This window comes from Lynx rufus, unplaced genomic scaffold (genome assembly GCF_022079265.1).
Source record: "Lynx rufus isolate CCGP_SWC_20201006 ecotype Redwood Valley unplaced genomic scaffold, mLynRuf1.p SCAF_19, whole genome shotgun sequence".
Taxonomy (NCBI): domain Eukaryota; kingdom Metazoa; phylum Chordata; class Mammalia; order Carnivora; family Felidae; genus Lynx; species Lynx rufus.
Genome location: NW_025814833.1, coordinates 6,504,159 through 6,522,760, shown reverse-complemented (window position 1 = coordinate 6,522,760; position 18,602 = coordinate 6,504,159). Strand labels below are relative to the sequence as shown.

General features: G+C 48.6%; 1 protein-coding gene across 6 annotated transcripts in view; it reads right to left on the bottom strand.

The window, feature by feature from the left end:
- TMEM164 (transmembrane protein 164) overlaps positions 1-18,602 on the bottom strand; it is a 167,299-nt gene that overhangs the window by 30,929 nt on the left and 117,768 nt on the right. For all 6 annotated transcript variants that reach the window (XM_047081842.1, XM_047081846.1, XM_047081841.1 and 3 more), the window contains one exon: positions 5,231-5,309. In XM_047081842.1, the coding sequence (XP_046937798.1) occupies positions 5,231-5,309 (79 nt within the window). The remainder of the gene's footprint in view (positions 1-5,230; positions 5,310-18,602) is intronic.

Here is an 18,602-nt window from a genome sequence, read left to right as displayed (position 1 = left end):
GAAAAATATTTACATTATAGAGAAAGATATTTATATTATCTAGAAAAACTTATACGGAAAAATAATTATATAGAAATGTGTAAACATATATTTATATTATGGAGAAATATAAACAAACATGTAAAATATATAAATTACATATAAAGAGCTCCTAAGATTCAATTTTGTTAAAAAGGCCAATAACATAAGGGAAAAATGAACACATGAGAGGAACACATAGGTCAAGGAAGAGGAAATTGAATGCCAATTTAAACATGTAAGGGGTGCCTGGGTCAGTTAAGCATCTGACTTTGGCTCAGGTCATGTTCTCACAGCTTATGGGTTCGAGCCCGTGTCGGGCTCTGTGCTGGTGGCTCAGAGCCTGAAGCCTGCTTCGGATTCTGTGTCTCCCTCTCTCTCTGCCCCTCCCCTGCTCATGCTCTGTCTCTCTCTCAAAAAATAAATAATAAACGTTAAAAAAAATTTTAAGTGTATTAAAATAAGTAACCAGCGCACTGAATCCAGGATTTCATGGAGCAGAAAGATATTTTAGGAAAAAGAAAAATTAGTAGATTTAAGGACATATATCATAGACATAATAATACAGATGACACCGTGGATTAGGCAAGAATTGTCACACCCAAAGAACTGAGGTTTAGGAAATCTTGTTGGACTAATCTTTGAAGATGCTGGGACACCAGCATCTGGGTGGCTCAGTCGTTTAAGTGTCCGACTCGATTTCGGCTCAGGTCATGATCTCATGGTTTGTGAGATTGAGTCCCGCATCCGGCTTTCTGCTGATTCTCTGTCCCTCTCTCTCTGCCCCTCCCCCAGCCTCTCTCAAAAATAAACAAACATTAAAAAAAATTATAAGGGGAAGACTTTGGCATCCTTCTTGGCCGAAAAGCCAGTAGTGAAGAAAGGGTTGAAATGCAGGAGACAAGTGACTGACTACTTGATGGAATGAAGTTCTGGAGGAGGGGAAGGGATGCGAGATTACCACAAAAACACTTCCTCCAAGATGAGAGGGAACGATGTCAGGACAGGGGTGAGTGAAGCAGCTTTTAGAGCAGAGGGAAATAACCGAGGGAATTCGCACCTGGAAATCTGTTTTCCCAGTCATTTGTTGGGGGTACATCTATCAAGAGTGGGAAGGACAGGAAGCTTGAGGGGAGGAGGCTGAAAAGAGTAGAGATTTGGGTCACAGAAAGGGATGTAGGGGCTAATGATCTCAGAGGAGTTTCGGGGGAAGGGGGGGCGAAGTCAGTCAGCTGAAGAGAAGAAGACACAGAAGTCACTGAGGTGGAGACACCCAAACTTTGAGAAGCTGGGTGGGGCGAGTGGTCTTCCCTGGAAGCCTCTCCCGATGCTGGCCAGAGTTGTAATGGAAATACTGAGCACCAGGGGCCAAAGGCATCTAGGAACATGGAGGAAGCGGATGAGGGGTTAGGTGGTGGTAGTGGTGAAAAGAAAAGGTGGAGAGAATGGTAAAGGAGAAAGCACTTCCACCTGAGAGATGAAATATTAGTCTGGGGGGGGGGACAGTGGGGGGCTCGACAGCACAGGGGGCAGAAAAGGAAGAGCAGCCTCCATTGGGGGGAGCTCCAGGCAAGACACAGGAGGACTTGGTGTTCTGTGAAGAGCTGGTTGGGCTGGGGGTTATAAAAAATATACAGTTGACCCTTGACCAGCACGGGTTTGAACCTTTGCAAGTTCACTCCCGTGCAGATTTTTTCTGATAAATACAGAGCAGTACAGTAAATGTATTTTGTCTCCCTTAGGATTTTCTTAATAACATTTTCTTTTCTCCAGGTGATTTTATTGCAGGAATACAGTACATAATACATATAACATGCAAAATCTGTGTTCTTCCACTGTTTACATTATCAATAAGGCTTCTGGTCAACGAAAGGTTATTAGTAGTTATGTTTTGAGGGAGTAAAGTTATACGCAGCTATTAGACTGTGGAGGGGGTGGGGGTCGCATCCCTAACCTGTGCACTGTTCAAGAGTCAAGTGTAGTTCCAGAGAGCCAAAGACAAAGAGCTGGGAGGAAAGGAAACAGAAATAAAAAGGAAGGCTGGAGGAAAAAAAGAACAGTGTGGACAAGGGTGCCTGGGTAGCTCAGTTGGTTAAGTGTCTGACTTCGACTCAGGTTGTTCATGGGTTTGAGCCCCACGTCGGGCCCTGTGCTGACAGCTCGGAGCCTGGTGCCTGCTTCAGATTCTGCATCTCCCTCTCTCTCTGCCCTTCCCCCACTGGCACCCTGTCTGTCTGTCTGTCTGACTCTCTCTCTCTCAAAAATAAACATTAAAAACATTTTTAATAAAAAAAGAACAGTGTGGACACAGGATGTCACAGTCACTACGGCCATGCTGAAGGACTGTAGTAATGAAGGAGGGAGGGGATCCCACTAGGTACTACTGAACTCCGCCCCCACCCAGGCCACAGAAAGCAGCACAATTTTGCCTTTCAGGAAAACAGGGCTCCTGGCCATGGGAGGTATCTACAGGACAGCTGTCTTGCCTTGGGTATAAACTCCAAAGTCAGTTACTTTTGGAAAATTACAAGACTTCTAGGAAAGAGAACCCCTAAACCCTCAGCTTTTTTGATTTACAGAGAATCATCTTCCCACTGCTCACTCCAGATCGATTTGTCCTCTGCAAGGCCCAGGTCCGAGACTCGGGACCAAAGACTGAAACCAGCCTTAGGAAAACCAGACTTTTCTCTAAGTGCATATAATTTCCCCCAAATGAACAGCAGATGACAGCAAAGAGCCAGAAAGGAAGCCAAGGCTTCTTAAGAGCCCAGAAGTGGTGACAAATCCTGTTCTGTTCCTATGGCGCCCTCTGTCGCACTTATCCCTGCTGGTTTACACTCCCAAGGCTCTCTTCCCGCACAGACTCCCTATAGCAGGGAATCTCTGATTCCCTAGTACAAATGCTGGGTTCGTAGTAAGTGTTCAACAAATACATGTTGGGGGTGGCTGGAGGGGAGACTCCCAACCTGCTGTGTGGTTAGGGGACAGGTGCCTGCCTTTTAGGACAATGAGGTACGCGGAGAAAAGGACTGGTTTGAGAGGGAATCGAGGCCAGGCTTTGAATCCTGGCTCTGCTACTGATGGCTGTGAGCAAGGGACCTAACATTTCTGAGCCTTGGCTTTCTCCTTTGTAGAAGGGGCATTTTCACCAGAGTTAGTTGGATGAGAAAACACAAAGCGTACCTAGCAAAGTATCTCACACACAGGAAACACTCAATAAAAAGCTGATATTTACTGTGGCTATTATTACCGTTACTGTTTTTACAGCCTCTACTCTGGGCCAGGCACCAGAGGAAAGAGGAAAGAATCACTAACAGTGAGAAATAAATTGGAATTAAGCCTTGGCATCCCTGCTTCCTCGGCTCAGTTACCCCAAACAGTGTGGCGACAGATTCAACAGAAGGCTGCAGTGGAACCTAGCACTTCTAGAAGCTGCAGCTTCCCAGACTGTGAGGGGTTTTTTGTGGGGAGGGGGTACTGGGGATGGCTACTTGGTATTTTCCATCTCAGAATAGTCTGGCTCAGCCACCTAACAGATTTTTACGGGCACCTCGGAGCCAAGTAGGCTTAACTAATGGCCATGCACGTTGGGCCAAAACCTGCATCTCATCCCTCAGAAAGGAGAGGGGGGTTGCTTCTGGAATGCAGAGATAGCTGCCTGCCTGGTTCTATTCAGAATGAGTGTATCCCCCAGACTTGAGTATTATTAGCAAGCTGCTTCCTGTGCCACAGGAGACATACCTGAAAAATGGCACACGTCTCCTGGATATGGAGACTTGCCCTACAGCTTAGAGGGGGAAACAGTACATTTAGCGCAAATTCAAAGAAGGTGCTCTCTGAGTCTGTGAGACCCCCAAGGGGCTGCACGGGGTAAAAACAGCCTCAAAGAACATTGAGACCAGTGCTAAGAAAAAATGCTATCTGACAGAAACCAGGGCATAGGGGGGCAGATCTCTTGACTGACAGGAGACTCCACCGAGAGCAACGGTACCCGTCCTCCAATGTGTCCCCAGGTTGCCAAAAGTTCTTCAGATTTGCCAGGATTCCTGAGTTAGAGGAAGCACAACTTCCAAACCATCTTCCAGTGGCTTTAAGGGCCCACATGGCCTTGTGTCATTTTCAACGTGATAGAAATGAAAGCCTTGGTGGCCTGAGGTGAGATAGTGGCGTTGGTCCTCCAGAGAAGTCCCAGCAACCAAGACAGAGAGGCTAGTCCCCTCTCATCTACCACATAATAGAAGGGGGAGGGGGATAACTTAAGGGTCACTGTGAGGTCACAAAGAGATCAGCTTTCCTTTCAAGGCCATCTCTACCAAGTTGGAGGTCCCTCCCTCATGACAAGATCAAGATTGTCAATGGTTTGTTTTACACGGTGGTCACTGTTCTTTTACCTGCTTCTTCCCTCAGCCCTAGAACCTCACAGTCCCTGAACTTCTTGACCCTCTCAATATCTTCTTTGGTTCTGAGAGGATGGATACAATAAGCAAGAGCACAAGGTCCTGCTCTCGACAGGGCTGAGTGCTTCCTTCTCTCCTCCTACCCTATACTGCACACTGACGCAACGGGGGAGGCACAGCACAAGTGAGTGGCAGAATCGGGGCCGCGGGGGTTTCCATGCAAACCCAATGTCACCACAGGCAACGAGCCCAAGGCCTAGGCCCCAGGACACACAGCAGCAGCGTGCTTACCCACAAGGCACAAACGAGGGTTCTGAAAAGCCCCCAGATTCTTTGCAGGCCTTATCCACGCCCATCTGCTCACCCCATGGTGTGTGGCATAAAGGATACTGCAGAAACCCAGCCTGGCAGTAGCTCAAGATCCTGGTGGGCATCCAATACATGAGGATTCCCCAGAACAGAAGGGAGCAGCTAGGTGGGAGAGTGGCTAAGTGTGGGAGTGGCTAGGTGTGGGAGTGGCTAGGTGTGGGGTGGCTAGGTGTGGGAGTGGCTAGGCGTGGGAGTGGCTAGGTGTGGGGTGGCTAGGCGTGGGAGTGGCTAGGCGTGGGAGTGGCTAGGCGTGGGAGTGGCTAGGCGTGGGAGTGGCTAGGTGTGGGGTGGCTAGGTGTGGGAGTGGCTAGGCGTGGGAGTGGCTAGGTGTGGGGTGGCTAGCTGTGGAGTGGCTAGGCATGGGAGTGGCTAGGCGTGGGAGTGGCTAGGTGTGGGAGTGGCTAGGCAGGAGTGGCACTGGCGTTGTGCTGGGGGGGGGGGCTTACCTCCTTTCCAAAGCAGATAGATGGGCACCACGTAGAGCATAACATGCTGAATGTAGTAAATCTCCAATTCAAAGGGGAGCTGTAAGGACAGGAGGGAGAGAGGTGTCACAGAGCAGGAATCACTTATGTCAACAGCTTCTGAAGTGGACCACCCTTGCTCTTTAGGACCTACATTTTAGCCAAGCCATGCATTGCAAGTGCTCATGTCCCTTCACAACCACAGTGAAAAAAAAGAATAAAATGAATATACACTTATGACCTCGGCCCGGCATCTTCCAAAGCACGTTTGGCAGCGATGGTACTTGAAAAAACATTTCACTAAAAGAAAGCAGCCAGTTGATGTAAGAAATTTTGCATATACTAGATCCCCAGGAGATTCACCACGGCTATTCGTGGTATACTGAGGATCTGGGTGGTCTCTGCCACTACAGAATTTGCTAACAATTGTTTATCCAGTGTTTCCCAAACTTAGCCAGTGCCTTTTCTTCCCCAAAGAACACTCAGTATTCTGCAGAATATGCTTGAGAAAACACAATGTAATGTCACTTCTTGCTCCACATGAGGAGGTGGTAAATGATTTTTAATTTTTTTAATGTTTGTTTATTTTTGAGAGAGAGACACAGAGCGCAAGCCAGGGAGGGCCGGAGAGAGAGGGAGACACAGAATCCTAGGCAGGCTCCAGGCTCTGAGCTGTCAGCACAGAGCCTGAGACAGGGCTCGAACCCATGAACCGTGAGATCATGACCTGAGCCATAGTCAGCTGCTTAACCGACTGAGCCACTCAGGCACCCCAGTTTTGTGTTGCTTTATTATTGAGAGACAGAGACAGAGCGTGAGCAGGGGAGGGGCAGAGAGAGTGGGAGACACTGAATCTGAAGCAGGCTCCAGGCTCTGAGCTGTCAGCACAGAGCCCAATGCAGGGCTCGAACTCACGAACCATGAGATCATAACCTGAACCGAAGTCGGATGCTTCACCCACTGAGCCACCCGGGCGCCCCAAGGTGGTGAATGATTTAAAAGCTTATTTCTCATCTGACATGGAGAACGTGCGGCATAGGATTTATTAGTCCCATTTTCCAGATTTCCAAAAAAATAAATAACAAAAAGGCAATTGCTAGGCCTGGTCTGGTCTAGATCCAAGAATAAAGAGTTTCCCCACTGGATATTTGGGGTCAGTCCAGAGTTAGCCCTACTTTTGGGTGAAGACCAAGCAGCTGGGCCAGTTCCGACATAGCGTGCCAAAAGGAGCGGCCCCACCCTCCCTCCACCCAACACGCCTGCTCACTCACTGCTGTTTCCCATCCCTCACAAAATGGAAGCCCTGGATTACCCAAGCAGAGCGCGGTTTCCACCTGGCATGGGGACCGCGCCACTGACTTTGGCAGAGGGCTAGGAATGCAAACAGCTGGGTGGCTAACACAATTCTGGGGGAATAAACTTCAGCAGCTGGCAAGAAGCCTGGCCTCTGGGGCTTACACAGCCTGCAATACACACACACACACACACACACACACACGCACACCCCTAGACGGAAGCCGAGAGAGACAAGAACACCCAGGGGAAGGGTCTACTGCCTCCTTATTCCCTACAAGGCAAGCACAGAACCAAGACTGCACGCTAATGAGACGAGGCAGTTATGGGCTCCCCAGGCGTGAGAGCCCAAGCATGCCTTGTGCCAAGGGCTAAAACCAAAAGATGGCAGAGCCCCCCAGAATGGCAGCTGTGATGACTGTAGACCATGAACAGAGATGCTGGCTCCGGCCCTTGAAAATAAAAACCCACAGGGGCGTCTGGGTGGCTCAGTGGGTTAAGCATCCAGCTTTGGCTCAGGTCATGATCTCACGGTTCCTGAGTTCAAGTCCTGAATCGGGCTTGCTGTTGTCAGCACAGAGCCTGCTTGGGATTTTCTCTCTCTCCGCCCCTTCCCCGTGCTCGCTCTCTCTCTCTCTCTCTCTCTCTCTCTCTCTCTCGTGCGTGCTCTCTCTCTCTCTCAAAAATAAATTAAACATTAAAAAAGAGAGAGAGAGAGAGAGAGAGAGGTGCCTGGGTGGCTCTGTTGTTTAAGCTTCCAACTTGATTTCAGCTCAGGTCATGATCTCACAGTCTGTGAGTTCGAGCCCCACATTGGGCTTGGGATTCTCTCTCTCTCCTTCTCTCTCTGCCTGTCCCCCACTCATGCTTTCTCTCTCAAAATAAATAAATAAACTTTAAACAAAGAAAGAAAGAAAAACCCACGCAGAAGGAAAACTGCCCACGGACCCAGATGATGCCCAAGTACTATTTTATGTTCACAGGCGGATGTGAAAATCCCAGAAAAAGAGATGAGGTTCCACGTGGCTCTGCAGACCATGCTGGAATAGCTAGAAAAGGTTTGACAATGGGAATCACCAGCATGAGCTCTGGAGGTCTCGGGGGTCCATACTGGACCCTCAATAGTCATACGATCCAGGATCACCCTACCGTCTTGAGTTGGGTATTGCTTCATGCTTTTTCAACCATTCCCATATCCATGACCCTCCTCATTCCTCTCAAAAACCCCATGAGGCCGGCAGGCCAAGTGTCATCTGACAGATGAGGAACCCGAGGCACAAAAGGGTTAAATGCCTTGACTGTGCTCACCCAGAAAACAGGCAAGGAGGAAAAGGTCCCAGGAAGGTCCAACACTCTGGCTGTAATCTGAACGTTCAGGTACCTACGGGACTTGACCTCCCTCCCCCTGAAACAGGCCTGGGAAACCAAGCTGCCGTCGTACAGCACGGAGCAGAGAACCAGGCTAAGGACCCACAGCCCCTGGCCCCTGCCATGTCCTTCCAGACTCTAGCTACTGCTTATCCCTCTGCACTCACAGACCTCCTGGAAAGCACACCCTTCACCTGCACTGTCCAGGGAGGCAGTTTAGCACTATGGCTAGGAGCAAAAATTTTGGAGACTGTCAAATCTGTGTTTCTAGATTTCATTATGTCCTTAAGAGCCCTTTGGCCTCAAGCAAGCCACCTAACCTCTCCACCCGTTTTGGCACCAGTAAAATGGAAATAATTACGCTGTTATAAGATTATTGTAGGGGAACCTGGGCAGCACAGTCAGTTAAGTGTCCAACTCTTGGTTTCGGCTCAGGTCATGATCTCACGGTTTGTGAGTTCGAGCCCCACATCAGGCTCTGTGCTGACAGCATGGAGCCTGCTTAGGACTCTGTCTCCTTCTCTCTTTGCCCCTCCCTTGCTTGCTCTCCGTATCTTTCTCAAATTAAAAAAAAAAAAAAAACTGTAAAAAAAAAAAAAGCAGGCTGATAAAGCCCACCAGGCCTCTGGACTCACACTGCCTAAAACATTAGGGGCACAGACTCCGTCCATGGCAAGCGTGTGACCTTCTTCTTCCTAGCATATGGCTCTGCCGGCCACACCCCCATGCTCTGCCATGGAGAGAGCAATCCCACCGTGCCCTCCATCCTCGGTCACCTCAGTCACCATAAGAAGCCCCAAACTCCCAGGTCACTACCCAACACCTGAATTCTAAATTTTTTTAATGTTTTTTATTTATTTTTGAGAGAGAGAGAGAGACAGCACAAGCAGGGGCGGGAGCGGGCAGAGAGCAAGGGAGGCACAGAATCCGAAGCAGGCTCCAGGCTCCGAGCTGTTGGAGCTGTCAGCACAGAGCCCGACACGGGGCTCAAACTCACAAACCGTGAGATTATGACCTGAGCCAAAGTTGGATGCTTAACTGACTGAGCCACCCAGGCACCCCCCCCAACACCTGAATTCTAATCCCTCCCTAATCTGACCTCACCTCTCACCTCCCCTCAATTCTAGAAACCCTTCCAGCCTACCCTCTGGAACCCAAGGACTATTCGAAATCGTCTTCATTCTCAAACTCTCCTCTGAGAAGTCCCTCCACCTTCTTGCTTTAATGAAAACCTGGTTCCCTGCCCCTCTGAGGTCACGGCCACCCCTACAGCCCTCTCAAGTGCTGGGTGGTTCTCCTCCCATGTTGCCCGGTACCAGGGGCCAGGAGGGGTCCTGTCTGCTCCTCTCTGCTGCCTCTACACCGCTGGCTGTTCCACAGCCATTCTCTCTGCCTCCTTCCTAACCACTCCCCCAACGGAATCTCATGCCCTTGGACTCTACTACCCACCGCTCTTGCGGCCACCTATGGACCGTCTCCCCGTGCATTTCCCCTTTGGCCTTGAAGACTCTGCCTCCCTCTCTTGTCATTTTTTCCAACGTTCCTGCGTTGGAAATGTGTCAAAATGCGTGTGTCCTCAACAGTGTTAGCACTGGCCTGTCGTGTACCCCACTCTCCAACGACCACAGCCTACTTAGCCAACAACTCACTCGCCTCATATCCGTCTTACAACTTCACTGGGACCTATGGTCCACTGATCCCACCACATTTTGACTGCCCCTCACCGACCTCACATCCTCACTTCTACACTTGCCCTTCAGCCCCTTCCCCACATTCTCAACCCTCCGGACATTCTCTCCCCACTCTATCCTACCTGCTTTACAAATCCACGTTGCTGGTTAAATCAAACTCTCTGCCTTCCCGTCTCTACCCCCCAGGCAAGTGAGCATTGCTGGAGAAAAATATAAAACTATGCCGTGAACCCCCCTTAAATTCATGACGGCAAGTCTTAATGCTACCCAACCATCCGTCCACATGCCCCAATCCATTTGCTCTCCTCTCTCTTGAACAACTATTTTACAACTTCTTGCGCCTTCCTCAAACCTTCCTCCGTCCTGCCCCTCAGCTGGTGAAATGCCTTCCTACTCCATTCGGGGGAAAAAAGAGCAATGGGAAAAGGACATCCGCGGGCACCTGCCTCGACGTCTCCTTCCTCCCTGCGCCCCATCCCCAGAGCTGCCTTTTCTTCCGCTGCTCTTCAGGATCCCCCGACCACGCTGCTGGCTAAGGCCAATCCCCTCACGTGTGTGCTAGATCCCATCCCTTCTTGCCTGCTCCAGGACGTCACACCAGCAACTGTCCCTTTTTGTCACTGGATCATTCCTATCAGAAAACAAGTACATTTCAATATCTTCCATGGAAAGAGGCAAAAACTCTTGCCTTTGCTTTCCCCACCAGCCCCCACCCCATATCTCTGCTTTCCCTTTTACAGAAGTCCTCAAAAAGATTGTCTCTTCTCATTGCCATCATGTCCTCTCCTCTGAATTATCCTTCCATCCACTCCAAATTTTCACACCCACCACACCCCTCAAATTGCTTTTACTGAGGTTACCCATGACACCCATCCTAATTCTAATGGGCAACAAGGACGGAAGCACACCCGTGTGACATCTTTGTGTGAACTTTAAGGAGCCACCCCTTCTTCATCCCCATGCCAGGGTGTCCCAAAGATTTTGGCACAATCACCCCCTTGTGCAGTTAACAACCTGTGCAACTATACATGCCGGTTGGTCCTGGCCAATTTTCAGGCCTCATCTTACTTCACCCCTATTCTTTCCCTACCTCAATGACTCCCCTTCTCAACCTCCATTACCGGATCTTCCTTCTGTCCCTTATATTGAAGGGGCTCAGAACCAAGTCCTTGGCTCTCTTTCTATCTGCTCTCACTCACTAGATAACCTTATTCAGGCTCCTGGCTGTAAAGGACTTCTGTCTACTGATGACTTCCAAATGAATATGGCCAGCCTAGAGCCAGGCTTCTCAGATTAAAATTCTAGCTCCATCATTTAGTTGCAAAGCACCTTTGGGCAAATCACTTAATATTGTTGAGGTTCACGTGGCTCATTTATAAAATAGGAATGATAATAATGCCTATCTCATTAAGCTGTGGTGACATTAGGTGATGTAATGCATGTAGAGTTCTTGGCCCAGTGCTGGTATACAATATGTGCTTAATCAATGCTAGCTGTTATTACCCCTCCTTTTCAACATTAATCCAGCCAGTAAGTGGTAAAGGCCAGATTTCCATTCCAGTCAGCAAGACTTAAGGCGAGGCCTTGGAGCTCTTTTTACTTAATCATTATGCCTTAGCAAGAACCTCCAGCAAGAGTAGAGCCTGGGCCTGTCCCATGGCCCTAAATCACACGTCAGTGTATTTATCAGGCGACTACCAGGATAACTTTAGCTTCCCAGCATGATTCATTCTTTTTTTTTTTTTTAATGTTTGTTTATTGATTTTGAGAAAGACGGAGAGTTAGGGGCAGAGAGAGAGAGAGAATCCCAAACAGGTTCTGCACTGTCAGCATAGAACCCAACATGGGGCTTGAACTCACAAACCATGAGATCATGACCTGAGCTGAAACCAAGAGTCAGACACTTAACTGCCTGGGCCACTCAGGCGCCCCCCCCCCCACAAAGTGATTCATTCTTTTGGCCTGTCTCTAGGTGAGAGCTTCTCCCTGGAGACTTCTTTATCTCCCAAAGGGCTGTCAGCACCACTCTCCTCTTCTTACCCACGACAGTCCTATTCTTACTCTCATCCAATCAATAGAAAAAAAAAAAAACAACACAACACTTATTGAGACACTACTAGGTGGCAGGGAAATGTGCCTGGCTCTGGGTATACAGCAATGATGAAGACACAGTCTCTGCCCTATAAGAGCTCATGGTCAAGTCGAGGAGGCTAATGGATAAAAGGATAAGGTCAGGCGGCGCCTGGTTGGCTCCATCACTTAAGCATCCGACTCTTGGTTTTGGCTCAGGTCATGATCTCACGGTTCATGAGTTCGAGCCCTGCATCAGGTGAGCTCAAGCCCCACTTTTGGTGAGCACAAGCTCTGCTTCGGGTGATCTCGAGCCCTACTTTGCGTAAGCCGAGCCCTGCTTTGGGTGAACACGAGCCCCACTTTGGATGAGTCCCCGCTTCTCTCTCTCTCTCCCTTTCCCTCCTGCCCTTCCTGAGATTCTCTCTCTCTCTCTCTCTCTCTCTCTCTCTCTCTCTGCCCCTCGCTCACTTGCACTCTCTCTCTCTCTCAAAAAACAAAACAAAAAAAAAAACCCACAAAAAAACAAAAAACACTAGCATGGAAAAATAAGAAGCTGAAACTCTAAGATGGACAGAAATGCTAATATTTTCCTAAGCACCCCAACAGAACATCTTACGCACCCCACTTTGCAGACCCTGGGCCCACAGTCCTCCCAACAAGAGTGCATGGGTGGAGAGAGACAAAGTCATAACTCCAGGCTCATATCTACAGAGAGATAACAGTGAAGAACAGGAGCCCGGAACATATTTATGGAGGGAGGGAAGCAGCCAGTGGTGAGTGGAGAGGGAGAAGCAGAAGAAGTGAGATAGGCAGGAGACGCTGGGCAGTGAGAGGTCCTGCATGGAGTGGGACCCAGAACACGAGAGAGGGTATCGGCTCGGGCTCCAGGATTTGAGAAGGGAAGGACAAGGCGAAGGGAGGATAACTGTCCGAGGGAGGGGTGTGCTAGAAGTCCAGGGAGCTCACGACTTCGGAGCTCGCGCTGCGTGGCAAGAGAATTTGGCGTTACCAGAACACTCCCTGGCTGATGATGAGGTGCAGAGTAAGAATAGGGGGTTCTAAGGGGAGGACCCTGGTCTCAGCTCAGCCCCCGATGCCCACAAGAAATCAGAGAATCAGAAGACAGAACTGCTTATGGTCTGAATGTCTGTACCCCTCCCCCCAATTCATGCCCCGATGGGATTGTATTAAGAGGTGGGGGGCTTTAGGAGGTGATGAGGTCTTGAGGGGGGAGCCCTTGTGAATGGGATCAGTGCCCTTATACGAGGCCCCAGGGAGCTCCCCGTGGCCCCGTCACCCCTTGAGGACACAGCAAGGAGCCTGCAGTCCAGAAGAGGGCCCTCACCACACCACACCTGCACCCCAGTTTGGGGCTTCCAGCTCCCAGAACTGTGAGAAATGCAGCTCCGCTATAGAAGCTACTGGGCCTGTGGTACTTTGTTATGGCAGCCTGAACAGACCAAAACAATAATCCATCTCCTTTAGTGGGGGAAGGGACACAATCCACTCTTACTGCTGCCTTTGGTACTGTTCCTGCCAACCGAGTTCGGCTTTGGAACACTTTGTCTTCATTAACTGACCACAGACTTTTACTGTGGCCTACGGGTGCCACAAACTCCTGGGAACTAAATAATACCACTTGCTAGAGGAGGCCACAGAGGGAATGCCCACAACTTAAGATAAACCACAATACGTTCACGGAACAGAATACCATGCTGCCATTAAAAACAACAAGGTGCCACGAGAAAAGAGCCAGAGAAATTCAGAATGTGCGAAAGTCTACAAAACGACTGGCCCGGAGTCACCAAAATTTCAAAAGCAGGGGCTGGGAGAGACTGTGCCTAGATTTTTTAAAATGAACAAAAATTAAAGAGAACAGTCAAAAACAATCTTGAAACCTGACTGAATCCTGATTACAAAACAAAAAGTTAAAGGCGTGCCTGGGTGGCTCAGTTGTCTGAGTGTCTGACTCTTGATTTCTCACGGTTCGGGATATCAAGCCCCACAGCAGGCTCTGCTGATAGCACGGAGCCTGCTTGCGATTCTCTCTCTCCCTCTCTCTCTGCCCCTCCGCTGCTCATGTGCACTCTCTCCCTCTCAAAATAAATAAATAAACATTAAAAAATTATTTCAGGGGCGCCGGGGTAGCCCAGTCGGTTAAGCGTCCGGCTTCGGCCTAGGTCATGATCCCACGTTTTGTGGGTTCGAGCCCCACGTGAGGCTCTGTGCTGACAGCTCAGAGCCTGGAGCCTGCTTTGGATTCTGCGTCTTCCCTCTCTCTGTGCCCCTCCCCTGCTTGCACTCTGTCTCTCTGTCTCCCAAAAATAAGTAAATATTAAAAAAATTATTTTAAAAAGTTAAACACATTCTTGGAACAATTAGGGAAATTTCAATTTAAACTGATTACCAGATAAAGTAGACAGCATTGTAGAATTGTTGAGAATTCTCTTGGGTGTGGTCACAGTATTGTGGTTGTATATGACCCCTTCCTTATTTCTGGGAACTCAGGCTGAAGTATTTGGAAGTGAAACGTCAAGATGTCTGCAACTTTTTTGGAAAAGATTCAGCAAACTTACACAGAAAGAAGAACAGCAGTGGAAACGGAATATGGGAAAATGTTAGTTGTTAAATCCACCTGGAGGACATGTGGTTGTTCACTACACTATCACTTCAACTCTTCGGTATGAAAATCCCTACAATGAAAAGTTGGGAAATTGTTTAAATTTAAATGAGGCAAATCTGTATGACCTAATATGGCAGAAATCCTAACAGATATTCATGGGAAGGAAAAACAAGGGATCTTCACTTTGGCAGCAACTGGTCATTATTTACCAAAATATTTAAATACCCATTCACTTGGACTCACTTCTAGGAATTTATACTAACAGAGATGCTTGCATTCACACACAGAGCTGTATGTGTAAAGATGTAAAATGGAATGTTATGTGTACTTTTAAAAAGTATGTAATAACCAAAAAGTAAACTAAAAGTCCATTAGTGGGAGGGTCATCAAAAAAATCCTCTGGAGGAGCCTGGGTGGGTCAGTTGGTTAAGCGTTAGACTCTTGGTTTCGGCTCAAGTCATGATCTCACAGTTTGTGAGTTCAAGCCCTGCATCGGGCTTGCACTGACAGCACAGAGCCTGCTTGGGATTTTTTCTCTCCCTGTCTGTCCCTCCACTGTTTGTGCGCTCACTCTCGCTCTCTCGCCCTCTCGCCCTCTCTCCCTCTCCCTCTCTCTCTCTTTCTCTCTCTCTCCAAGTAAATCTCCACTGTTTGTGCTCTCTCTCTCTCTCAAAGTAAATAAACTTAATTTTATATATAAAGTACTCTGGAGAATTAAGTATGCAACCATTTACAAAAAAGGAGGTACAACCATTTGTTGGTAAAACTGAGCAAATCTACATTATACAAAGCATGATCATTTTTGTACAAGAAAAAGGACAAATTAGTATTTGTGCTTCTAGGTGGATGGAAGATGCATAGCAAAAGGACTGGGAAGGTATTTATTAGCAAACTGAGCAGGGGAACAGGACTGGGGAGGAGAGATTCGGATAGGGGAGACCTTGACTTTGGATGTAACAGACTTGTCCAGTCGGAGTTTTACAGCAAATGAATGTCTTCATTTATTAAGCATGTAGCTCAAAAATTTTGAAAGCCAAAGAAAAGGTCGAAAGATGAATGCACCAAACCGTGAGTGGCAATTACCTCTGGGGAGTAAGAGGGAAGAACTCTCCTGTTAGAGTCTCCTTATCTCTACATTGCAGGAAGCCTTAACCAGGACGATGCATTTAGCTATGATTAGTGAACATTTTTCTAGTTTGTATGAACCGCCGCTCTCAGAGTATCTGAGCATGTAAAGAAAATAACACGTAATGGGGGTCTACAGACCCCCACATCCTTTGTCCTCACTGTATCGTCCCTTGTGACCCTACCCCTGGCCCCAGTAAGGACAGGTGCCCACAGTGCTACCAAGCATAAGGTATTCAATCCACCTTATTCTCAAGGTCTGGTGTGGAGAGAGGGATGCAAAGTGACGGGTAGGGGAGAAACGGGTCCTTCCTTTTGGAGTCTAAACCCTATCAGGGTGACTCCTGGCTTCCTCCTTGGTGCTCAGAGCCCGAGAGAGAGACAGGCAGAGAGACAGAGAGAGAGACAGACAGAGACAGAGACACAGAGTGAGTGGGAGAGGGACACAGAGAGAGGGAGATGCAGAATCTGAAGCAGGCTCCAGGCTCCGAGCTGTCAGCACAGAGCCTGACATGGGGCTCGAACTCATGAACGACCTGAGCCAAAGTTGAATGTTCAACCGACTGAACCATCCAGGTACCCCAGACACGAGGCATTAAAGAGGACTCAGGGGGCCCCGAAGCCACAAAATCCACATTTACTACTTCTTCAGACTGAGCCAAAGCTAGAGTTTCATGTGGAAAAAAGAGAGAAGCTTTGGGTACACAAGAAGGGTACTTCAGGACCTGGAAGTCCAGCCCTGAACACGTTACTTGACTTTTTACTCAAGGAGGGAAAGTAAATATTTGTGCAGCTCTCTCCAGACAACTCGGGGGAAAGGCTAAGGACAGAGACTGTTCAAAAGGCCTACAGAGGAGCCAGGGCAGGTGCAAATCAGAAGACAACCAGCTTGTGTGCAGAGGCCAAACCGCGCCTGCAGAACGACTTGCCCAGGGCCGGCCGTCTTGGCTTAGGTGGTGTGACAAGGCGCTTCACTGTACCACTGTACCACTGTAGTGTTCTGTACCACTAACAGGACCACGGTGTCATCCTCCCTGCCTTGGGTTGCAGATTCCACCCAAAATACGTAAGCCCCGTAGCGTGGGAGGTAGGTACGAGAGGAAAGGTGCTAATCCGCAACCCCTCGGTAGCCCAGGTAATCCGTGGTATCATCTGCCTCCACTTTAGTGACTTCAAAGGACTTGGACATAAGATGGCGTGAAACAAGGTGAACCTCACCCTAGTACTGGAGCAAAGAGTGGGACAAAAGCATCTGAAACTCGGCTCTCAGCCCAGTCCAAACAGCTCAAGGGCACTGAGCACCCAGCCCACCGCCCCCTTACCCCCCATCAACTGAGCAAGGAGTCCGCCTAGTATTCTACTCTTTGGGGGCCCTAGATTGAAGGCAGCCAGTGGGCCAGGCAGCCAGTTCTAAGACAAGCCTCCCTGCCCTGCTGCCTCTAACATCGCCCCGTAACTGGACTCATCATCACCTCAGCTACAAGCTGGAGCCAGGTTGATGAATCCCTAAATCAAGGGAAGGCAAATGCCACATATCCCCTGGAGGCCACCAGAGACGGACCTGACCACCTGCTGGCATGGGCAGACTCTGCTCACTTCTCTCCCTCCTTCTCGTCTTCTCTTCTCTTCCATTTAACTCTCCTCTTCTCTAGCTCTTCCCAGGCTCCCAGCCTCCATCCCAGGGTTTCTACCAGCACTGCAGGATAATAAACAGACTCTTGCAGCAGCTCCTGGCTAATCCCACACACAGAGTGTGCTGATCTTCAGCACAGATTTTTAGACAAAGGATCTTCTTTGGACCCACCGGGATGAGGCCCAGCATCCTGTACTTTAACAACGCTCCCTAAGGTAATCTGGATAGAGGAGCGTTTAACCTGTACTTGGAGAAATACTAGTAGGCCAGGCTCCTGAAGGCTAAGTGGTAGGTGTAAAACTCAGAATAGTTTCTCAGAGCAGTGACTGGTGGTTCCCTGGAAAAGGTACTGATAAGGACAGTGATAGGACTAGTGTTCAAAATAGCAATAAGGATAACAATAACAGTAACAGTAGTTAATAACTACTGGTATGTAGTACTTCTCTGCTAGGCATTGTCCTAAGTACTTGGTATGTATTAATGTATTAACTAATACTTAGAACAACTCTCCTAGATAGCTGTCATAACCCCCCCCTTTCAGAAGTGGTCACTGAAACATAGATTAACTGCCCCAAGGTTAGTTACAGAGCCTGGATGGAAACAGGCAGACTAACTCCAGAGTTCATGTTCTTCACCTCTGACTTACCTTACCTGGATGTGCGCTAAGGCCCTTTGTGGTGCAGAGACAGCCGCTGACTTTGAAACTTGCTTTACAAATGACTCAAATCCATGATGCCTTGATCCCCTGCTAGTGAAATGTCCTGTCTCCCACCCCCGCCATGTGAGCTCAGGCCTGGAATCTTCTAATTATATTGCCCTGGGAATTAATCAACGCTAGAATCTACCTTCATGATCCCCCATACACCAACCCGTTCGTTCATCCAGTCAACAGGTATTTACTGAGCACCAGCTATGTGTCAACTATTATGAACAAAATACGAATGGTCCCTGCCTGCATGCACTTTATGGTCTTATACCCGACTCACTCTAAATGCTGATTTCCAGCATTTTGAAGGGCTCAGAAATCAAAAGATGGTTTGTTTACGTATTTATGTATTTTTATTTGGTGGGGGCTGAGGGAGAGAGAATTCCAAGCAGGCTTCACGCTCAGCACAGAGCCCGACACAGGGCTCGATCTCACGACTGTGAGATCATGACCTGACCCAAAATCAACAGTCGGATGCTCAACCTAGTGAGCCACCCAGGTGCCCCAAAAGATGGCTTAAATCCATATTCCGAGGGCTTATGTTAGCCACATGATGGGTTAAATGGACTTCCTGATACCCCACAGAACTTGGCATAATACTAGACAGACACAAAGTAGAGATTTATCAACTTCTTCAGAGACATGTCAGGAGACCACTGAGAACATCTAGACAGATGGCCAAACCAGTGAACAGAATTAGAATGTTCTCCTGACTGCCCCCGCCAACAGTAAGGACACCACCATAGAAGGCTGGAAAACAAGACCCAGACTTCCATTTCTGGTAGTAATCAATGGAAGACAGAATATAGTCATGAGTGCACCTTGGACACTCCATCACAGAC